General features: G+C 43.3%; 5 protein-coding genes and 1 non-coding gene across 6 annotated transcripts; 5 read left to right on the top strand and 1 right to left on the bottom strand.

The window, feature by feature from the left end:
• Positions 1 to 1,024: 1,024 nt before the first annotated feature.
• On the top strand, positions 1,025 to 2,566 carry NDI1 (LALA0S12e01398g1_1; the record flags this gene model as incomplete). Its single annotated transcript, XM_022774499.1, has 1 exon — positions 1,025 to 2,566. The coding sequence occupies one exon, from the start codon at positions 1,025 to 1,027 to the stop codon at positions 2,564 to 2,566; it is 1,542 nt and encodes a 513-aa protein (XP_022630752.1).
• A 265-nt stretch (positions 2,567 to 2,831) lies between these two features.
• GTR1 (LALA0S12e01376g1_1) lies at positions 2,832 to 3,731 on the bottom strand (the record flags this gene model as incomplete). The annotated part of the gene is made up of 1 exon (XM_022774487.1): positions 2,832 to 3,731. One exon carries the CDS (start codon positions 3,729 to 3,731, stop codon positions 2,832 to 2,834), a length of 900 nt encoding a protein of 299 aa, XP_022630751.1.
• Positions 3,732 to 3,917: 186 nt separating this feature from the next.
• On the top strand, positions 3,918 to 4,547 carry PTH1 (LALA0S12e01354g1_1; the record flags this gene model as incomplete). Its single annotated transcript, XM_022774476.1, has 1 exon — positions 3,918 to 4,547. One exon carries the CDS (start codon positions 3,918 to 3,920, stop codon positions 4,545 to 4,547), a length of 630 nt encoding a protein of 209 aa, XP_022630750.1.
• A 152-nt stretch (positions 4,548 to 4,699) lies between these two features.
• LALA0_S12e01332r lies at positions 4,700 to 4,771 on the top strand. Its single transcript has one exon. It is a non-coding gene; the product is annotated as a tRNA-Gln (tRNA).
• A 399-nt stretch (positions 4,772 to 5,170) lies between these two features.
• On the top strand, positions 5,171 to 6,496 carry ERG9 (LALA0S12e01310g1_1; the record flags this gene model as incomplete). The annotated part of the gene is made up of 1 exon (XM_022774465.1): positions 5,171 to 6,496. One exon carries the CDS (start codon positions 5,171 to 5,173, stop codon positions 6,494 to 6,496), a length of 1,326 nt encoding a protein of 441 aa, XP_022630749.1.
• Positions 6,497 to 7,028: 532 nt separating this feature from the next.
• On the top strand, positions 7,029 to 7,922 carry LALA0_S12e01288g (LALA0S12e01288g1_1; the record flags this gene model as incomplete). The annotated part of the gene is made up of 1 exon (XM_022774454.1): positions 7,029 to 7,922. One exon carries the CDS (start codon positions 7,029 to 7,031, stop codon positions 7,920 to 7,922), a length of 894 nt encoding a protein of 297 aa, XP_022630748.1.
• Positions 7,923 to 8,855: the final 933 nt, after the last annotated feature.

Below are 8,855 nucleotides of genomic sequence, written 5' to 3'. Positions count from 1 at the left end.
ACCCCCCCCCCCCCCCCCCCCCCCCACAAAACTCAAAAACTAAACACCAGCTGAGGTAGAACGTTACATTTACAGTCTTTCTAAAAACCCATCCCCCTCAATTTCCTCCAACTCGTCCAATTGTGGTTTCTATCCTCAAACTCTCCAGTTCACCACCAATATTATCGCCTTTTACCGTCCCCCCACAGTCGTTTTGCCGCCCAGATCACAGAGATGTTTTTTCGCAGATCCTTGATATCGTTTCCTACGAGTACGTCGTCAAGCCCATTCTTCTCATAAGATTAAAACCTTTGCATTAAGACCTCCGCAAGTTGGCTTCCACGCTATTTTTCCAAACACACATTCGCCGTGATCGTCACTACATCCTCTTCTTTTTCTCTGACATCCCGCCCATAATATATGACGTTTCTTCGAAAACGTTGTTTTCTGGCCAATCACATCGAAGGATTTTTTTTCAGCTTCCAAAACTATGGCCATCGCTGGACCATCTGGCACGTCATTTCGTGTCTAGCTACGCCGCCTGCCTATTTGGCACTGGCTCAAGAGCTCTCTCTACACAGGTACAGAAGGACCAATCGGAGGAAGGGCCGGAGCCGAAATGGACATGAAAAAGAAGAGAGTTCGATAATTCCTTGCCCTGAAGACAAACTTTTTGGGACTGACTGAATCGAACTATATATACCGCAAATAAAGCGGATCACGATAAAAGCTTAGCGAATTTCACAGCTACTGATTTGAATTGTTTTCAAGAATAGGCTCAAATTGACCTTTTCACTTCACTTCAGTTCTCGGAATTCTCAACCCTCTAATACTCAGCGATAATCAAGCCTAAGATTGATAATAATATCGAAGTTTAGGACAATTTTCGACATCCAGGAAAAGGAAAAAAAATATAAGTTTGACAATAACTTGAGCGTTCCGTCTGAAGCATATCGGTCGAATCACAGATTTGTTTTCTTTCTCTAAGCATCGAGCACTTCGTTCTTTCTTTCTCTCAACAATCAAGACACACATCGGGTAAGGAATGTTCTCCAAATTCACCACCGCTCGCTTTACAGCACTCAATGCGTCCCGCAGACTTGTAAGAAACGCATCTTCCACCAACAGCCTTGCCGGTGCGTCCACTGGTGGCTCCTCGTCATTTAACATCAGCAAAGTGATTGAAAACAATGTCGATAACAAGCCCAACATCGTGATTTTAGGTTCTGGCTGGGGTGCCATCTCCTTGCTACAAAACATCGATTCGAAGATGTACAACGTCACCATGATCTCGCCTCGTAACTACTTCTTGTTCACTCCATTGTTGCCTTCCACCCCTGTCGGAACTGTGGACGAAAAATCGATCATTGAACCAGTGGTCAACTTCGCGCTTAAGAAGAAGGGCAACATTTCGTACTACGAAGCGAAGGCTACCTCGATTAACCCAGACAGAAACACGGTGACCATTCAGTCCGTTTCCACAGTTGCCCAACTCGCACAGCCCGACAACCATTTGGGTCTCACACAGCAAGATAAGGCGGAAATCAAATACGATTACCTTGTCACTGCCGTTGGTGCCGAACCAAACACTTTCGGAATCCCAGGTGTCGAGCAACACGGTAACTTTTTGAAAGAGATCCCACACTCTCTCGAAATCCGTAAGAGGTTCTTATCCAACATTGAGAAGGCAAACCTTCTCCCTAAGGGCGATGCTGAACGTAAGCGTCTATTGACGATCGTTGTTGTCGGTGGTGGACCAACCGGTGTTGAAACTGCCGGTGAATTGCAGGACTACATCGACCAAGACCTGAAGAGGTTCATGCCTTCTGTCGCTGAGGAAGTTCAAATTCACCTTGTTGAAGCACTACCAGTCGTGTTGAACATGTTCGAGCGTAAACTAACTTCATATGCCCAGGACGTCCTCCAGCAGACTACCATCAAGGTTCATTTGAGAACCGCCGTTTCTAAAGTCGAACAAGACCACCTAGTTGCCAAGACCAAAGCTGAAGATGGTACCCTCACCGAGGAAACCATCCCTTACGGTACTCTAATTTGGGCCACTGGTAACAAGCCTCTAAGCATTATCACTGACCTTTTTAAAAAGATTCCTCAGCAAGTCGAATCCAGAAGAGGTCTAGCTGTCAACAGCAACATGTTGGTCAAGGGCAGTAACAACATCTTCGCTGTAGGCGACAACGCTTTCTCTGGTCTACCCCCTACCGCTCAAGTTGCTCACCAACAGGCGGAATACTTGGCAAAGGTTTTCGAAAAGATGGCGAAAACCCCTAACTTCCACGCCGATCTTGCCAAGAGAACCGAAAAGGTTGACTTGTTTTTCGAGGAGAATGGTGTTAAGCCTTTTGACTACATTCATTATGGTGCCTTGGCTTACTTGGGTGCTGAGAAGGCCATTGCCAACATAACATACGGAAAGCGTTCATTCTACACCGGTGGTGGTGTTTTGACTTTTTACATTTGGAGGGTACTATATGCTATGATGATCTTGTCCGCAAGATCTAGGTTCAAGGTTATCTCCGATTGGTTCAAGCTAGCCATCTTCAGAAGAGACTGTTTCAAGGAATTGTAAAAAAGTCACTTTTTCGGAAAGGGAGGACCCATGATCACCGTAAGGATGACCATAGTCACCAATAACTAACATTCAAGGAAACATATGAGGTTAGGATTCAATGATGATCCACTCAAGCTCTCAAAAGAGTATTATTTATAGTCAACATCGTGTATTAAAAGAATAAACCAGAATTCTACTTTAAGTGAGATTTGACCATATGAGTCTCCGAGTATTTTGAATGAAGCGCTCGTTAACACCTCTATGGCCGGTGTGGTTTAGTCCATCATTGGAAATGAATCCGTGCTTTTTTTATGTTTTCTAATATCAGCTCTTGCGGGCTATCCGATTTGTTCAGCACTATGAAGCACATCATATTAGAGGAGAGTTCGCTCACGAAAATGGTGTTATCGAGAACTAGCGTCTTAAAGGAACTCTTGAGCTTCATGCTACTTTGTTTGAAATTCTTCATGATGTTAGAAATTTTTTCAAAGCGCTTGGGATCCAGGAGTTCGCCGCTCGTGGTATTACTGGAGCATATTACCAAAAACGTTGCTCGCTCAAACAAAATAATCTCCCTTGCATCCATCACAGCTTTCAACTTCTTCAAGTTCAACTGGTAAGTGGCCATATTTGGGATCAGCGAACATATTATCTGGGACCACGCTTTATAGAGACTTTCATCCCAAATCGATGTTGGGAATCCAATGAGTTCTGGGAATCCATACGCCGCAGACGTTTCCTGTAGTTTGCTCATCATGATTTGGAAAAGCTCCTGCCTCTTGTCTCGCTGCACGAGGTCCATCTTATGTAGCAAAACGAATATCTTGGCATCTGGGGAATACTTCTTGAGTTGATTTAGAGCCTTGGTGAATATTTCGATATCTTTGATTACCTCCTGGGACTCCACGTCAAAAACATGGATAAGGACCTGCACCATTTGGAAAATGTGATCTTTCTGCTGCGAAAAATAGTTATCCATAAACACATCCTGCCCACCGCAATCCCACAGGTTAAGCGTCATATTTCCTAGAAATCTTAAGTGTGAATGTTCCACGTCTATAGTTGCTCCAAGTCGTCTGGTGTCAAATGCTGAATAATTGCTGAAAATGATGGATCTCATAGACGACTTACCAGAACCGGAACGGCCCATCAACAAGAGTTTCTTACGATTGTTGGAAGACATGTTTGGCAGTTATTGAGAAGCTAATAGAGTTTTTAAGGCGTGTTTTTCTGATGTTCAAGACCAAATTTTTAATGAAACTTATCGTCAAATAACGACCTTTAATTCAATATTCATCATCTAATATATATGCATATATTATACACATATAAAAGAACAGTTTCGAGGACCATCATCTCGACAATGAGGATGCTAGCTTCAAGGATAGGATCTAAAGAAGCACTGCGTTACAAGCTTGGGTGGGTTTCGAGGAGATCGTTAAGTGTCTGCATAACGGGTATCGGCAATCCAGAGCCACAGTACGCTTTGAGTCGACACAATGCAGGTCTTTTAATGCTAGACCTGCTGAAAGAACAGCTTTCAAGATCGTCGTCCAAACCCTATCTGCCGTGCAATTCAAATGGGAAAGTGAAACGATGTCAGCTGGACGATATCATGCTGCTTCGCGCGGATGGCGACTATATCAATCTGAGTGGGAAAACTGTCACTCCGCTGTGGAAAAAATTGGGCTCTGGGATCCAACATGTGGTGGTACATGACGAGCTAAGTTTGGCTATGGGGAAAGTGCAACTCCGTAAGCCCGATTCGAGTGTCAGGGGCCACAACGGTCTGAAAGACTTGACGAAACATTTTGGTGGTAATTTTTACCGGCTTGCGGTTGGCATTGGACGACCGTTGCAGAGAGATCCCGACATTGTGGCCAAATACGTGTTATCAAAATTTACAAACCAAGAACTACGGACCATACAAACGGAAAGCCTCTTCAAAGCCATGGAGCACTTGCAGAAGGTACTACCATCCATTAACAAGAGTTCCTAGCAAAACAACTTGTATACTATCATCAATCCCAATCCCACACAAAGTCCAGATGTTGTCCTGATTCTCTCTCTCCCAGGCAGCGCCTATCATTCTACAATGTGACGTTGCATTGCCGTTATGTATTTACCATTTTTCTTCAATTCAGCATTAACGGTTTTATAGTGTAGTGGTTATCACTTTCGGTTTTGATCCGAACAACCCCGGTTCGAATCCGGGTAAGACCTCTTTTTTTGTTAAGTCAATGAAATACCCAGGATTTCATGTTTTCAATGCGTAAGGAAGCTACCAGTCCCATACTTGTTAAAGTTAAGCACGCATTGTAGTGAACAAAGCTCTCTGGCTATCTCTCTGGCTATCTTTACTCTACTATAACGTCTTTTCATACGTGTACCGTTAATTCGCTGTCTGTAGCTAATAACCAAATTTCAATATTCTTTGGCTATACGAGCGTGAAAAAAAAGTTGAAATATTCAAAATAGTAGGTATAGAGAAATTCTATGAACATGTTCCGATGATTTCCATAGTAGTTCTCCATCACTCTTTAACTTTAAAAAGACATTCATTAAGGGCGTCAGGGCGTTTAGAGTGGACAATTGTTTTGCTAGAAATTATAGGATCGAAAAATGGGTAAATTAACGCAACTTTTGTCTCATCCTTTGGAGCTTAAGGCTGCCTTAAAGTGGAAGTTTATCCGGAAACCACTTTACTCTCTTGAAGATACCAAAGCTTCGCCGGAATTACAAAGATGTTGTGAGTTGCTGGACATCACGTCGCGTTCTTTTGCTGCAGTTATCATGGAATTGCATCCGGAATTGCGTAATGCCATCATGCTATTCTATCTCATTTTGAGAGCGCTTGACACAGTGGAAGATGACATGACGATAGACCCGGAAATCAAAATTCCACTTTTACGCGAGTTTGACTCGAAACTCGATCTCCACGACTGGTCATTCGACGGAAATGCTCCAACGGAAAAAGATCGGTGTGTATTGGTTGAGTTTCCGTGCATTTTGAAAGAATTGCACAAATTGAAACCGGAATATCAGAAGGTGATCAAGGACATTACTCGCCAGATGGGGAACGGAATGGCGTCGTACATCTTGGACGAAAACTTCAATCTCAACGGTGTCTCAACAATCAAAGACTACGACCTCTACTGTCACTACGTAGCGGGAGTTGTGGGAGATGGGCTCACTCAACTGATCGTGCTAGCCAACTTCGGAACCAAGGACTTGTACGCCGAGTCCGCGCAAACGTTCGAAAGCATGGGCCTCTTCCTGCAAAAGACAAACATTATCAGAGACTACGCCGAAGATCTCGAAGACGGACGCTCTTTTTGGCCCAAAGAAGTGTGGTCTCTCTACGCTAACAAACTGATGGATTTCTCAAAACCTGAAAACACCCAGGCCGGAGTCCATTGTATAAATCATTTGGTTCTCAATGCCCTATCTCACATCGAAGACGTGCTGTTGTACCTAAGCTCCGTTCACGAACAATCTACTTTCCAATTCTGTGCTATTCCTCAAGTGATGGCCATCGCCACGCTAGCTCTAGTTTTCAATAACCCCGCTGTGTTGCACAAAAACGTCAAAATCAGGAAAGGCACAACCTGTTACCTGATCTTGAAATCCAGGACTTTCCGTGGGTGCGTTGAAATCTTCCAATATTATGTCCGTTATATCAAAAAGAACCTTCCCGTGGAAGACCCCAACTACCTCAAGATCAACATCAGAATTGGCAGGATAGAACAGTATATCGAAGGAATGTACCAAGAACAGTTGCCTGCTGGAGTCGCACCTAACAAGACAGTCATCTACGAGAAAGTTCAGGAAAGGACCGTTTGCGACGCGAAAATTGCCTCCAAGCTGACGGATGAGGAATATCAGTTTAATATGACCCTCACAATGTTCTTGACCGTCGCTGCAGCGATAATCTGTTACGTTAAATGAGATACCCTCATGGGGATCGGGAGATCTTGAGTAAGCCCCTACGGTGATCTTTGTCAAGCACATTGAGATGGAACACGAACAAACGGAATGTCGTACAATCAAATCAAAAGATCATCACAAGTATTGAAGACCTCAATTTTATCATATTCCGTCAAATTTATAGTACTTTAAAGTTATTTCAATAGACCTATAGGTTGTTCGAATACAATCGAATATTTGAGCCAAAAACCCAGGACCAAAAAAGAATTAATCGCTAGAACTCCTGGAGGTGTGAAGGCAATGTAAGAGTACATCAACTTGGAAAGCACAGTGTTTTGACTAGAGTTCGGTGTGCCAGGGAATTTCGTTCTTCTTAGCATGAACAAGTCATCTGATCTTATCAGCTTTAAGGATGAGTACTCTAGCATGAGTCCGATGAGCTCACTGATTGCATTGAATTTGATACGCTGGTATATAATGCTCAAGGATCCCTCGCCAGGGTCGATCAATGCACCATCGGGATGCTTGTTAAGACGCTTTTAAATCCTTAACAATGTTTACTAATGAACAGGTTGATAGATTTCACAAAGATGGCTTTCTTGTTGTTCCTCACTTCTTGTCACAAGCAACCTCGCAACGGCTACTGAAGATATCTCACGAATATCTTGAACAGATAGATCTTTCTAACCACCCGCTAACGCGATTCACTACCAGTGACAAGGATCATCTGGGAGACGAGTACTTTCTCAATTCATCGGATAACATATCTTTTTTTTTTGAACCCGATGCCTTCGCTGACGTAGATGGTCATCACAAACTGGTAAAGCCAAAGGAGAGGGCTATCAATAAATTTGGGCATGGATTACATTTGTGTGATGCGAATTTTGCTGCAGTAACTAGTGGAAATGCTGATGTGTCCGAAATCGCCAAGGGTTTAGGGTTTCAAAGGCCCAGAGCCTTGCAATCAATGGTTCTGTGCAAACAGCCTGAAATAGGTGGAGCGGTGCCACCTCACCAAGACAGCGTTTTTCTGTATACCGATCCTTTGAGTGCAATAGGTTTCTGGATTCCCTTAGAAGATGCAACGCGCGAAAATGGATGTCTCAGTTTCGCTCCTGGTTCGCATCACGACCACCCTGTTACCAAGAGATTCGTGCGCAGATTTGACAAAGAAACTGGTGAACAGCTGGATGGTACCGAGTTCATCAGTTTGGAAAATCGAGAACAGATAGAAAAAGGGTTCGCAAAGGAGGAGAATCAAAAATGGGTTAGCGTTGAATGTAAGGCCGGCGATCTCGTTTTAATCCACGGTTCTGTTTTACACAAAAGCGAGGTAAACTCCTCGAATAAATCGCGTTTCGCTTATGCATTTCATTTGATTGAGGACACCGCTGTCTATGATAAGTTGAATTGGCTTCAATCAAGCGTTAAGTCAATTTTGTATTGAGGGCGTGTGCTGTACCAGTGAAGCACGGATTTCATTATTTCTGCATTTCTTCCGTGACGTTGTGTCATCGTAGAGGGTAAGTCACGAAGAACAGAGAATCAGTAGCAAATCCTCGACTTGTAGCACATGAAATGCCTCTTCAGGAAATACTGCATTGTGTGCTGGCTATGCAGATTGACAACTTTGTGCCCACCAGTTGTGACTAGAGGAATTCGTGAATTACAGTATGGTATTGGTGAATCGATAGTCGGATCTTCAATGCTAGTTGTTGTGTAGTGATTATGATATCCGGATGAGTCACAGCGACAAGAAGTACCACCATGCCAATTTGAGGAATGGCATCCTATAAAAATAAGCGAAACCCGCAGACGCGGAATTTTGGAAAGATTGCAGGCAGGACAGATCGCTTTGCATCTCCTGGAGAAATCAATCTGATTGAAGTTCAATTATTTTGCGATTCGAACTGAAATGTAGCCCGATATTTTAGATTTTGTCGATTTCCGAAGCTTTTACAAGAGAAAGGCCTTTGTCTAATGCGTCTTTTCACTTGATGGGCAATGCTTAGATTAATGTGTAACAAAAAGCAGGTGGTATATGGATGATGGCATCAGCGGCCGGTGTTATGTAGGTTTTTTGGCACTCTATGAAATGTGATTGATCTTGGTTCGAAGCAACCGCTGTAGTAAAGACTTGTGAGCGTTGAGGGGAGAAATCGCGAATAACTCACGTGGAAGCTCGAACTTTTCGGGCGACTCGCGAACCACACTTGCTACAGATCTCTGGTTTATCAGAATTTGGAAATCACATCAGGCGCTGGAGCTAAAATAGGAGACTGCTTTATTTCGATTGATGAAGTAATTATATGTTTTGGGTACATAACGTGTATTTGACAGGGATATGTTTTATTACATAGTAATAAGGCAATTCTTTAGC

Source organism: Lachancea lanzarotensis, scaffold LALA0S12 (genome assembly GCF_000938715.1).
Source record: "Lachancea lanzarotensis genome assembly LALA0, scaffold LALA0S12, whole genome shotgun sequence".
Lineage (NCBI taxonomy): Eukaryota > Fungi > Ascomycota > Saccharomycetes > Saccharomycetales > Saccharomycetaceae > Lachancea > Lachancea lanzarotensis.
The sequence above is the reverse complement of the archived record's forward strand: the minus strand, read 5'-3'. Positions and strand labels throughout refer to the sequence as shown.